Below are 13,874 nucleotides of genomic sequence, written 5' to 3'. Positions count from 1 at the left end.
GATTCCAGACAAGGGAAAAAGCATTTTTTTTCCCTAAATGCAGTTTGTATCTGCTTTGGTATCCGCTGCCTTTCTGTTGCGTTATGTATCTCTAAGAAACATTTCACACATGTTCCAAGATAAATTGTCCTAAGCCGGAATTTTTTAATCAATAAAATTTGATCCAAATCTTCCATCATAGCCTACTTAGAATGCCCTCAAGCCTTCAGCTAGCTAGGTAGCAATGATATAGAATGACAAGTTCAAACGGTAACCCAACCATTCACTAGCTTTACACTATAATCAAAATATGTTTATGAATGAAGTCGAATATACGTGTCCCAAGATAATGTTGCTGGATTCAATGTGGGTCGGTCACCGGGACTACAGGTTTTATTTTACGAGCTTTCGGACTGGTGCTGGAGCCCATTCTCAGAGAACTTCTGTCTAGCAGTACTGTCTAGCAGTACTTTGGACTATTTTGTCTGTGTTGTGTGGCTTTGCAGTTGGCGAACACACAATCAGGCACCATATGAACACCATACACAAAATAGTTCAAAGCGCACACTCTGCTAGAGAAAAGTTCCCTGAGGATGGGCTCCAGCACGAATCCCAAAGCGGGCGGGAGTAAGCCTCTGGTCCCGGTGACCGACCCCGATTGGATCCCGCAAAATAAATTTAGCACTAAAATCATTCGCCGCCTTGTCGGCGATCTGGCTGCTAGCCCAACGCACCAGCCTTGCAAATCCCTTCTATTCAGGAGCACTGCCTGCGCGCGCTTCTCCGGGAGAAGGCAAGCAAACGCCCGGCCCCCGAGCTGTACCATCCCATCCTCTGCAGGGGGAAGAGGGGGAGTCATTAGCGCCTTCGCCTTGGCCACCACTCACCGTGTAGCCCCTTTCCAATTCGCTCTCCTCATAGCGGAACGAAGGAATAAAAACCTCCATGGTACGGCTGGTGCGCGAGCGCAGCCCCTGGACGGATTCTCCACGGTGGGTGGGTGGGGGAGGGGCATTCGTGGAAAGGATAGGCAAGGGGAGGGAGGGGGGACTCTACGTCCCCCGGGCAGCGCAAAGCCTGGCGGAAGGAGCCGTGGGGCCAGTGGAAATCACATGACTGGCAAGGGCAACCTTTTTTTCTATCTCTATGGGAACAGCAGTCTCCGCTCTTCCCCCACGTGATTCCTGGTGCAAGATGGACTGGGAAAGCGAAACGGAGGAGGAGGGGGGGAGAGCGAGGGAGGGTGCCTTTCCTACTCCCAGCTCTCCTGGTCTTGGGCGATAGGGAGGGCGTCCTGTGCGCCAGGGTAAATGTTATCTTTGCTCCTGCTGGAGGCTGCGATATTTTCGGCATCAGTTGCCACAGGGATGTTCATACTTTTTATTAAAGCGGTTGCAGCAATGTGGGATAAGGACAGCCCTTAGGTGCCTCCGCCCCTACTTAATTGCAAGTTGACGCATTAGGCAATACTGAGTAAGGGGAACGCCTTTTTTGGAATGCGCAATCTGAACTGTCATCCAATAGTAATGTTAATAGATAGGCTAGCTAGACCGTAAACAGAAGGAAAAAAATGCAGTGGCTGCAAGTTTGTAAAATAAAACGCAAAATTTTCTTAATTCGAGAACAGTTGTTAGTTTGCAAAAGATGCGCACTTGACATCATTAAAAATTTCAGACTCCGATTCTTTGGGCTCATATTCTTTGCTGCCTTCTGTTTACTTGAACTCGAACATTGCTCTCTAAAGAGATGCAAACCTCTTTTTCTTTCCTATGTAAATGGTTAATTTATATGAGGTTAAATACATATGAAATAGGATTGTTGTGTATCGTCTGGAATTCTGTTTTTGCTGCTACAGGCAGTACAGAACTCTTGTGGGAGAAAATGTAACTATCAAGATTTTAAATTCCATGGCATTACAGTAAATCTTTACAGATTAAGATATCCATAGGCATACCTAACATCTTAAGCCAATTAAAAATGTATTTAGAAGCTGCATTTATAACATGTATGAATTGAAATGGTATTTAAACACCTTGACTGGACTCAGCCTTAGTGCTGATCATATCCTAAGCAGAGACAGACACCTGGACAAACTTGTCTGGCTAAGCAAGATTGAATAGACTACCACCCAAACCAACATTGTGTAGCCTAGACTGAGAAGTAGAAAAAGTATTTGGGAAATTGGCAAATCATTCCAGTATTGATGCCAGGAAAACTCCATGGGTATTAGGACTTGAAGTCAGTTCAGAGACTTTTCTTTCTCTTTGATGTTGATTATATTAGCATAAAAATCAGAAAGATGTTAATGATTAACTTTCAGTGACCAAATGTATCTATTTATATCTTCCTATCAAATATGTATTCCATGTGAAGCGAACCATTCTCCCTTAAAATAAAAGCTGCTAAATGCAGCTCTATGAAAGTATGTTCATTTTTAAATTTTCTGAATGTTGCATTATCTTCACTACAGAATATTAGAGCTGTATTTTAGTATTCTATTGATACAAGATTCTCAAGGAATAAATGCTGCCAAAGTTTAGTGCTTATTTGGCATGTGTTACTGAGACCTGGCTGGGTCCAGAGGTTAGGGTGGCTCTTTCAGATATGTGCCAGCTAGATTTTGGGTATGGAATTAACAGAGAATCCAGGCCTGGGGATGTGGTTATTTTCATCTGAGAGTGTCTTAAGACTTAAAGGGGAGCTACTCCTCAGGCTGATGGATATGAAGCCCTTTCAGTCAAGATTCAGAACTGGATATTGAATGGAAATGGCATTGGTTTCACTTTTGAATGATCTATAGTGAAAGCAGGATGGAGTTATGTATCCATTGTTCTGCTGGATCTCTTAATGCCCTTCAGTATTGACCATGGTATGAAAAGTTCCACTTTTTAATCACCAGTCCACATCATGTTCCTACGGAAGTCATCTAAATGGTTTTGGCAAATTTGAGAAAAGCATCAATTATCCTAGGCACCTACAGGATTCATCTTATATTTTTTCATCAGTCTCATTTTAGCAGTTTTCCTGAACTCTTTTGTGTAGGTCAGTAGGCCTACAGATTCCAAAATGTTATCCTGGAGGTATTACTTCCTGGATTATTTTATGCTGTATTCTTGAAGTGATTTTGACAGAATGTGAAGTGATTTTTCAGAAAGCACCATTCTTTTTTTAAATCTCTATTCCAAGTGATATCTGTGACTCTAGATTAGTGGAGTCCTAATGTTTTCACTTATTTCCAATTTTAAAGAAGATCTTCACAAAATGTATATTGAGAACTTCACTGTGTTGAGAGGAGCTAAAGTTTGTTAAAGAGTTATATAAGATCAATCAGAATCAGCCGATTTGTTTAATTAAATTCTCACAAAATTGGCTTAGTTTTTCCTGAGTTGATTGAAAGCAGGGTGGAATGGAGATTACTTTTTCATACGAACAAAGCACATATTTGATGGTTTTGATTATGAATAAGCACCAAATTTCATTTGTTTACTTAGATTCTCTTTATACAGTATATTAGTATGACTTACATGAAACTCTGGTAAATGAATAATGGAGATATTCAAAAATCCCCTGCTGCATTGGATTCACTGAGTTCAGAGTCTATTCTCCCAGTGGTTAATCAACTGTCCAAGGAAGCATACAGACCTCTCAGCAATAAGCCTTCAGACAGTCACACTGACATCAAGGCTAATAGCCACTGATTCCCATGTCTTCCATGAATTGGTTTAACCATTTTTGAAACAAACCAAGCTGCTAGCCAGCCCTGTATCTTGTGGTAATAAATTGCAAGTTTGATTACATGTAACTCTGATGTAACTCTGACCCTATTAGTTTGCATGAATAGTTAGGCTTTTTGGAACCAATGTGCATCATTTTACACTTGCTCACATTGAATGACATCTGCTATTTTGATATTCAATCCCCTAATGTGTGAAAATCTCTTATGGAGCTCTTTGCAGTTTCTTATTGTTTTACCATTCCAAACAATTTAATGCCATCAACAACCTTGGCTATTCCACTGGTTAATTAAAAAAGGGCAAAAAAATTTGCTGCAATAATGCAGTAGTAAATCATGCAGGTAATTACTTCCATTAAAAGATAACATTAGGGAAAAAAGCCGTCCTGTAAAAACACAATCATTACTTTAATACTTTTTCATAGAACAAGCCTGTAAATTCTCCACCCAGTAATAGGCAAATGCATCAAAATTATAGAGCTTACTGGGATGTTTTGTTATCTTCTATGTGGGATTTCCACTTTAGGACTGATTAATAAAATATTCAAGCAATTGTTACATGCAAATGTAAATCTATCTGATAAGCCTTATCAGATAAGGAGTTAAAACATTGCAACCCTAGAAATAACACAAGTTGCCAAAATACCTGCCAGTTAGAACAGCTAGAACCAACATCAGATTTCTTCAGAGGAAGTGGAGATGGCAAAATCCATGTTTCCACTGAGACAAATATTCAAACCATAGAATTTAAACATCAGGAACATAAAAAATTCACAGAATCGTTTTTAAAAAAAGATATGCCATTTTCCAAATTGTATAGTGACTTTAAAAAAACCTAAGATAAATATCTGGATGTTATCTGATTGAATAATTGGCTCTACAGAATTTCAGGACTACCTTCTTTTTTTAACTGTGTAAATGTGCTTTTAAAAACAGGAAATCCCTTAGAATAGCCTAAGAATGTAAGTAGAAGAACGTTGAGTCTTCAGTTTTATTCCCTGATAGAACTCTTCATTGGATCAAGGAGCCTTGTTACTAGAATGATATCAGTTTGAAACAATCCAAACAAATTGATTTGTAAATTGTAACAGTTTTATGGTTTAGTATCCGATATTTTTGTTAAGGCCAAATAAAAGGCATTTAAGTACAATGGTTTAATTTTGAAAATACTTTGCATATGCATAAAACTGATGGAACTACTTAATACCAATTATTTCACTTAGAGTTTATAGTTTATAATCAATTAATGAAGAACAAAATTAACACAGGTAATGATTAATGTTGCACAAGATACATCCCTTTATTACTGTAATCACAAAATCTTGATTATTTACAGGAATGTGTATGTGAACATTAATAAATGCAATTTATTTCATAAAGATCAAGTAGACAGAACTTATAGTAAAGAACAAAAATAATGTTCTGGCCTTGCATTGCACATCTTAGTGCAAATATTAAGACACAATAGTGTTCAATTCGCAAGTATTGCAGAATGTCATGCCACAGTCCAAAGAGTGTCAGGACATGCAGCTGTTAATAAGATGCTATAGTATATAAAAAGCCACATGTTAAATTCATAAAATATATAGTGGTTTATTTGGATGATTTTAAAGTGATTTCATTGTGGAATTTAATTCAACTGGGAGAACATCCAAAGAATCTTCATATTGGAAAGTCGTCTTTTCTAGGCAATGGCTTTGGCTTCAGGTAGGAATGCTTCCCAGTATTTTATCAGCTGGGGAGGAAAAAAAAGAGAAAGTAGTAAACAGCATTTCATGTGTACACATGCATATATGTACGTACACACATGCACGACTACCCAAAATTCTTTTAATGTAAACATCTGTAAACATTAATTCTTTTGTAAACATTAATTCTTTTAATGTAAACATCTAATGAATTTCATTGAGTAAAACTCTAAAATGTGTTATTAGTTGAAGATAATCTTACCTGCTGTTGTGTTTGCACTAATGATTCCAAGTACTTGATTATAACGGTTTTGAAGTCTCTCACACGTTCTTTCTGAGAATAAAAGAGAATTAAGGTGTTTACTCACTGAACAACCTTGCCAAAGTTTATTTCATTAAGATCCATTTAATAAACATTTTTTTCACAACAGCCTGTATACATGCCTCAAATCGTCCTACTTCTTTGCGTATTGTTTTGGAGATTTGTTCAAAATCCCTCTCTCCTTGTTGAACTTTTGTTTCCCACTAAAAGTTAAAAAATGCATATAATTTAAACACATATAATTAAGCATTTGGCTATTTTTTTAAAGATTGAATGTATAAATGAATAAATAAATAGTTTAACTTCTAATGATAGTTCCAGAATATGTTGTTCAAATTTCCTATAAAATAACAACTAATAATAATAGATGTATAACATGGATCTCCAATCCCCACTTTATGGCCCAGTGCGGGCCTGTTGAGAAGCAGGCCATGCAAGTGGCGGTTTGTGTGTGACGGTGCATTTGTGCAAGAGCGCGCACATGCAACCATGCCCCCTTCTGCCACGCTACTGGTCCGTAGTGCTGGAAAAGTTGGGGACCACTGACCTATAGCATAAGTTCTATCTCCCGATATACTTAAAAGGATTAATTATTCTCAAATTTAGGATTAATATTTACGTCAGCCTTTCATGTATCTGTTATACTTGACACATAGTATGAAACTACAGTAGTCTTGGCGTTAGATACCCGAGGCTGGTGGTGGCGAACCTATGGCATGTGTGCAGAAAGTGACACACAGAGCCATCTTTCCGGGCACAAGAGCCATTGTCCGTTGCTCTTCCGGGTTCTGGCGCATCGGCCAGCTGGTCTTCATGTGTGCAGGACCGCCAGATCAACTTCCCAGTGTGCACATATTCAATTCTATTTGAATAACTCGTATATGAATCAACATACAGTCAGGTATTTGGAACTATCATCCCTAAAAAGGCTCCTTCCACTAAACAGAATGTATATATAAAATTAAAGATCAATTAAAAAATATAGTGATTGCAGTGAATATGTCAAATTGGATATTAAAAGTTTCCAACTCAAATATAATTATGGAAAAGTGTTCAAAGGAAATTATGACAATGGATAGAAGAATGTTGATATGTAGAAAATCTGACAAAAGCAGTTTAAATCCAAATTCATTAAAAAAAAATAGTCTGTAAAAATTTCAATATTAGACTTTTAAAAATAGCTTGCAGTTATTTATTTATTAGATTCATGGATTGTGTTAATAAAAAACTGCTCTGAAGAATTAGAATTCCGGAGAATAACTGAAGCCTCAATTTTCCGTCAACCGTTGCTACAATACAGAGGTTCGGTTAACAGATGAATTGGTTAGCCGACCCCGATACCTCAGCCACTCTCGTCACTTTAAATTTGGCACCAGTATGAGTGAACAGGGCACCTGTCACTTTCGTCTCCCTGCACCTTATAGCTGCCGGGCAATCAGTCACATAAGATTGTTAGCACGATCTTCACTTCTAGCTACTAACAGTCTTAAATTGTTTCCTGAGGTAAATATCAGATCTCAGCCACCTAAAAGCGGCAATCGCTCTAAATTGGGCTAATTAAGCCCTCAAATATGCCTACAGCGCTCCTCACCACGGCGAACCAATCTTCCTTCAATTTATGTTGATATTTAATGTTCTTAAATTAGAAGTCCAACAATCTTTCAAACTTGAGCTGAGAGCTCAAGAAAACCAGTCCTTCGAGCTGAGACTGAATTGAAAGACTGGGGACCCAAGGAGGCATATCTTCAGAATTTCAATTCAGTCAACGAATAATCCATTCTGGATTCTTCCGTCGATACCATGGAGAAATTTAATTCTACAGTAACTGAGTCACAAGAAAAGCAACAAATATTTTTACAGAGCTTATGTTGGTTTTCTGTGCCACACATAAATCTGATAATGCAAACAGCATCCAAATGATATGAAATTACGTGTAAAATATTTTCAGTAAACTGTTCCCTCCTTAGGCACATTTTAACTACAAGTCTATGCTACTCTAAACAATAGGCAAAACCCACTATCTATTCTCAGTCATTTAATCCTTATCATACCACTAAAATACTTATTGCTCTCCTGATTATTGAGCATTTTCGTAAAAGTATAAAATCTTCATTGAAGACAATATGCTACTTTGTTAAAAGAATATGTCTAGTAAGAAAAATGTCTAGTAAGAAATTTTTTAAAGAAAAATGTAGAGGTGGATTTGTTAATGAATATTAACAATTCTTATTCAATGTAAGAAATAAGAACAGGAAACGTATGTTCTCCTACCTCTTCGATTTCCTTGATGAAGCATAACAGAAAAAAGTGTAGAGATTATGATTATGATACTCTCTAGCTCTTTTAACATTATAATGATGATAGAGTATGCTGTACAAGTGAAAAATATGTATATGCAATTGTAAAGTTGACAGTGAGAAATTTATATTTTGGAAATGAGAGTTTCATATAGGCTAATATAAATTGACTCAGTCTAAATGCTGTAACTTTTTATTTTAAAAAGTGGCATTCAGTTTGTAAAACACAAATATGAATATACATTTAAGATAATGTATGAAATTACTGTTATTGTAATAATAATTGTACTAATGAGATTAAAACCATATTTGAAATGCACTAAAGGCAAAGAATATGAAGAACAAAAGTTTTTTTAAATTAAAAAGGCACTGCATTATAAAATTTACCTCTCTGATTTCATCTTTAGCTTGCTGTAATTTGTCAGGTTTGTTGGCAAGCTGAAGTTTAGCTTCAGCCTCTCGTTTTTTCTGTAACATGACTTGAGCATCTTGCCATTTCTGCCAACATTTCATTCGATGATCAAATACACCCTATAAACAATGTGGTTTTTTTAAAAAAAGATGAGAGTAACCTTATTCAAAATCTAACATTTCAAGAAAAAAGTTTTGCATCTTAACTAAAAAGAGCTCTGATCATTATTAAATGTTTAACTTAAATGCCTATAGTTATTCATCTACAAAATAACTTGAATCTAAAGAAGTATTTAACCTGGGCAGCTGCTGCCTGTAATGTACAAGACTTGTCCTTGGGACTGGGAGTCCAGAATGACACACGTGTGTCTCCCTTACTCTCTTGTAATCCCTTCCTGTCCAATCTCTCCACTTTGTGAATGGAAGGAAAAAAAGGAGCGAGTGGGGGTTGGGGGGGGAAACCTAAATAATCTGTCTCCTCTGCCTGACTTTTTAAATGCTTATTCTCCTGCAATTACTTTTTCATTGGTATTTTGGTTTTATGGGGGGTTAGGGTTGGGAAGGAAGGATAACAAGACAGGCACAGGACAACATGTACTGACATGTGGACACTGCTCATAAAGTTATTTTTCTTCAGCACCATTGTAATTTGAATGGTCACTAAATGAGGCAGTTGGCAAGAAAGGTTTACTGTATCGTTGACTTCATGGGAACTTCCATTTATGCAATTTTCTTGGCAACATTGTTTTTCCAAGATTTTTTTTTTTGACATCTCACTTTAGGCTGCAGTAAAATTGTCTAATGTTGCCTATGAAAATACTACCCAAACCTCATCCTGATTAGTTTTCAAAGCCCAAATTCAGAAAGGTTCCAAGAACTTGTATGAGAGTTCCCTAGATATAATGATTAAGAAACAGGGACATTTTGAATTCTAGTCCTCCCTTTCACATAAGATCTACCTTGGATTCAGGAAATATGAGGTACATAAATCAAATATAATAGCAAATGTCATGGCATTGAATATAATCACAAGTAGTCCTCACTTTGTGACCCTAAATGGCAGCAGCAATTCCATCGATAAGCAAAGGAGTGATTAACTGAAACATGACATTATATCACCGTGCTTAGTAATGGCAGCTCTAGCTGTCCCTATTGCAGTTGTTGAGTGAAACATTACATGACTGCAGTTTGTGACTGTCTGCCAGATTCCTCATCTAACTTGCTTGTTGGAAGCTGGCTGTGAAGTTTTCAAATGGTGATCACATGATTGTGGGGACACTGCAATAGTCGTGTGAGGACCAATCAGGTCATTTTTTTCAGCAACATAATAATTTCAAAAATTACTAAAGAAAGGTCATTAAGTAAGAAGTACCTATATATGAACATTTGTATAGATTTAAATGTGGGCTTACTTTTACAGCACCAATAAGGCGAATGTAATCACTGAGTAGCTCAGAGAATACATAAAAATCAGCAAAAGCTTGTTCTTGATGCAACTGGTCTATTTTTTCTTCAACTTCAGCAAGCTGAGACAAAGCTCTTGATAAAGCAGTATGGTCTTCTGAGTTCCCTAACATGGCTGCACTTTTAGCAAAGGCAGCTGTATTGATGGACAGTTCTGAAACAAACAAATGAACACACTCATATGAATCTTCTACACCAGGACTGTTAAACTCGTGGCCCACAGCCTGAATGCGTTACGTGCTGGCCACACCAACACCAAGTTTAGCAAAGGGGGGAAAAGTCATGATACATCACATGATGCCACCGTGACACTGCAAGTTTGACATCATGTTCTACACCAATACTCAATTCTATTTTATCTATTATTTCAGCCATTTTAAAGAGATTACAAAGTAAGCACATGCTAAAATCACAAGAACTTTGTACGTTACTCCTAAAATGATAGTATGTATGATATGAAATAATCTTGTATATCAGACAAGGTTGGACATGACTTCGTAACTAGAACCATTTCAGAATAAAAATCTGTCATATTACTATAAACTCTGCTAAAAACTTCTGCCAAAGTTTATAAAGCAAAGTGTCGGGAAATTGCTGCCAATGAAGCAAATGTCAGTAAAATAAATTTAGTCATGTGTATTGTAATGCAAAACATGTAAGGATTTGGATGTTTGTGTAATTTACTATCTCCTCGTAAAAAGATTATATCCTGCACTATAGATTAGATGTGAATCTTCAATATCCAGTTTAGGGCATAAAAAAAACCAAACCCTGAACATCGTATTGATCTAATACAAAAAGAGGACAAATGTCAAGAAGAACTCCATCCTCTATCTTACACATATCCCATTGATTGCACTGGAAGATTTATGTACCTGATTTAGGGACCTGATTAGCTCCAACCTTGATTCACCCCTTTCTATCCATTTCTATGAAATTAGGAAAGACTCCTGCAACTGACAAATTTCCAATTAACTATGTTAGTTTTTTTTAATGGTGCTCTACATTGGGATTTATATAATGGCAAAAGATATTGTATCGTACTTCAATCACAGATATTAAAATTTTGATACCTAATACATGGATATCATCTTTTACTCTCTAGCATTGTTCATCTAGTTCCTCTTATTGTAAAAAAAAAATCACTTTTCTTATAGTAGGTTGCAAAAAAAGATATTCAATTAATCCATTTAATGCAAGATTAATATATTTATAAGCAGGACACTGTCCAAGAATCCCAAGTGCTCAATTACTTTACAAACTGAAATTATTTGGTAAGAAATATCCATTGAAAAAAATGATTTTCCAGTTTCTAAAAATCATCAACATTTTTGCATGAGATGTATTGTACACTGCATAGTTCAGTGTTTAGCTAGTTTCTTGTCCTGAAATTATTTAAGATTTCTGATCAGAAGAGATTTTAGAAACATTAATTAATGTTTAACTTTTAAAAAAGTAAAAATCTAATTAACATATCTACCTTTTCTGTGACAGACCAAGGCTTCTACACTACCATGAAGTTTCCGAAGTTGCTGATCCAGATTCTCAAATTGTTGTTGCTTTTCCTCAAACCACTGGTAAAATGAAACAAACAAACAAACAAACAAACAAACCTTTAGAATTTATGCTATATTGCAAACTACAGTTCCCTTCCTAAAGAAAGAAATTAACTCAGTATAAACAGGTGGCCAACTGATGCAATTGAGAATCCAAGCCAATAAGTAAATTAATATCCCATTTTCTACTCCTATGGTTTTAAAATGCAACTGTTGAACCTCATTAATTCATCTCATTATTCAAGTCGAAAAATCAGCTCTTACTGCATCCGATTCATTCATCTTGATCGTCATTTTGTTGACAGCGTCGGCAGCCTTGTTTACCATCCTCAATATTCCTGCTCCACTCAGAGCCTGGGTGTTAACTGCTCTCGGCAGCTGGAATTGAATGACAAATAAGGGCAAACAAACTGGTTAAAAGGCTGGAGGTTTAACTGGGCACCAAAGGGACTGAAAAGGATGTAGTGTTTTCTTCCCCCTCATACATTTCAATATAGTGGAACCTAATTTCTTAAATTTACTACTTTTACATCCTCAGAGGAAAAGTTAAAAAAATAGACTTTCAATTTGCTTTTCTTCTGCACCTTTACATTTAGATGGAAACACAGAGACCATTTGTCAAAAGTTGTTACACTGCCGCCAAATGCTTTAACTGGCTACTCGTATACCAACAGCAGTGGAGCTTTTAAGGGCAATACTATGCTACTGCTTCCACATAACAAATGCACTGAGAACTTTTTTGTTGTTCAATATATTTCAAGCACTAACATATAACTATAATGTGGAGAGAGAGACAGAGAAAGAGAGCACTAGTGTTTAATTACCGCATTTTTTGCGCTATAAGTTGCACTCCCCCCCCCAAAGTAGGTGGAAATGTCTGTATGTCTTATAGAGCGAATATCGCCACTGCTCGCTACCGCCACCTATTGGCAATTGGATCAGCCTTTCCAGAATACTGCCAATCAGTTGTTCCAGGGGGTGGGGACCACCAGTGAACAGGCAGCAGTAGCAACCCCCGCCACCTGAAACAGCTGATCGGCGGTGTTCCAGGAAGCCAATTAAATGGCTGATAAGTGGCGGCGGCAATAGCTGGGGAATGCTGGTGAAGGCTTCAGCATTCCCCGATGGAGGCAGCAGATACAGAGGAGGCAGCAATAGCGCTGTTTCTGGTAAGCCAGCACACTGATTGACAGGGCTATTGGTGGCCAGGATCCAGCTTTCGCTCAGTTGACCGGTGGTGGGCACAATAGAGTGGAGTCCTGACAAGCCACATGCAGGGGCTGGGAGGCAGAGGCAGATTTTTTGTTTTATGTTTTCCTCTCCAAAAGTTGGCGCATCTTATGGTCTGGAGCATCTTATAGTGCAAAAAATAGGGTGTGTATGTGAACACTAAATTCAAACCCTCATTATGCACATGTACCTTTCCATAGATCTGTTTTTCCCTGCAGTCAAATGAGAGAGAAGAAATACAGTTGCATGCAGAACTATTAAAACCTCTCTAGGTGTATTATTAAAAGAGTTTAGTTATACATTTATATATAGACGTCACAATAGATTATTTCTTTGAACAGCCAAAAAAAAGGGTTTGGGAACCTGAATCAAGTTTCTTCGGTTAACATGATGTTAATAACAGGCTAAAATTCCAGCATTTTCTTTCACTAAACAGCAGTTTTTTAGGCTTTACAGTACCATCTTAGGATACACTGAATAATTTGGAAATCTGGAACATTTATCAGCAGGAAAGTTTACATCAGCTGTATAGTAATCCAGCTAGAAATTTTTCTGAAGATAATTTTCTACTTTTAAATGAAATGTCAAATTGACAGTACTGGTGACTGAAGGGAATTAAATGATTACAAGCTTTTTTGTTCTTGTAATACAAAGATGTAATCTGATAACAACGATCACATTTTGAAACAGAGACACAATAGTGTTTCCAGAGTTAATCAGATTACTTATCAAATGCCAGCAAGAAAAGAGGATTTCACTCGCTCTAACTTTAAATAATGGAAGTTTGTTAACAGCACTGTACTGTGTTTCCCCGAAAATACAACCTGTCCTGAAACTAAGGCCTTGCCACATTTTTCACATGGGCAAAATAAGCCCTCCCCATGAAAATAAGCCCCCTGGACAACCTCTCCTCCAGCCAGACAGAGCACCGCTTACCGACCTAGTGGTATCTCAAAGGCACCAAACCATGTGACGCTCTGCCCGCCCCCCAGCTCCCGCGGCTTGGCACATTCAGAATACCCCCTAGGGCAGTGCATGGAGCTCTGCCCGGCAGGACAGGGTGGTTGCGCGAGAACCTGTTCTTCCCCCAGCTCGCATGCCTCCCAGCCTCACCATGCCCTGGCTCAGCTCTCCCTTCAGGGCCAGGTGGCACCGCCGCTTTCGCCGCCACCGCTGCGCTCTGAGCATAACTTA

General features: G+C 37.6%; 2 protein-coding genes across 2 annotated transcripts in view; both read right to left on the bottom strand.

Moving 5' to 3' along the window:
• SNX24 (sorting nexin 24) overlaps positions 1-1,122 on the bottom strand; it is a 70,070-nt gene extending 68,948 nt beyond the window's left edge. The window contains exon 1 of the mRNA XM_014055983.2: positions 867-1,122. Coding sequence (XP_013911458.1) covers positions 867-926 — 60 coding nt within the window. The 5' untranslated portion in view covers positions 927-1,122. The remainder of the gene's footprint in view (positions 1-866) is intronic.
• Positions 1,123-4,987: 3,865 nt separating this feature from the next.
• The window catches only part of SNX2 (sorting nexin 2), a 31,580-nt gene continuing 22,693 nt past the window's right edge, over positions 4,988-13,874 (bottom strand). Inside the window, exons 9-15 of the mRNA XM_014055986.2 lie at positions 11,715-11,828; positions 11,375-11,468; positions 9,843-10,048; positions 8,407-8,550; positions 5,845-5,925; positions 5,663-5,734; positions 4,988-5,447 (exon numbers count right to left, since the gene is read on the bottom strand). Coding sequence (XP_013911461.2) covers positions 5,397-5,447; positions 5,663-5,734; positions 5,845-5,925; positions 8,407-8,550; positions 9,843-10,048; positions 11,375-11,468; positions 11,715-11,828 — 762 coding nt within the window. The 3' untranslated portion in view covers positions 4,988-5,396. The remainder of the gene's footprint in view (positions 5,448-5,662; positions 5,735-5,844; positions 5,926-8,406; positions 8,551-9,842; positions 10,049-11,374; positions 11,469-11,714; positions 11,829-13,874) is intronic.

This window comes from Thamnophis sirtalis, unplaced genomic scaffold, assembly GCF_051295495.1.
Source record: "Thamnophis sirtalis isolate CommonGarterSnake01/CBP01778 unplaced genomic scaffold, rThaSir2_p1.2 scaffold_5, whole genome shotgun sequence".
Classification (NCBI taxonomy): domain Eukaryota; kingdom Metazoa; phylum Chordata; class Lepidosauria; order Squamata; family Natricidae; genus Thamnophis; species Thamnophis sirtalis.
Note: the sequence above shows the minus strand (reverse complement) of the source record. Positions and strands in the feature narration are given on the sequence as shown.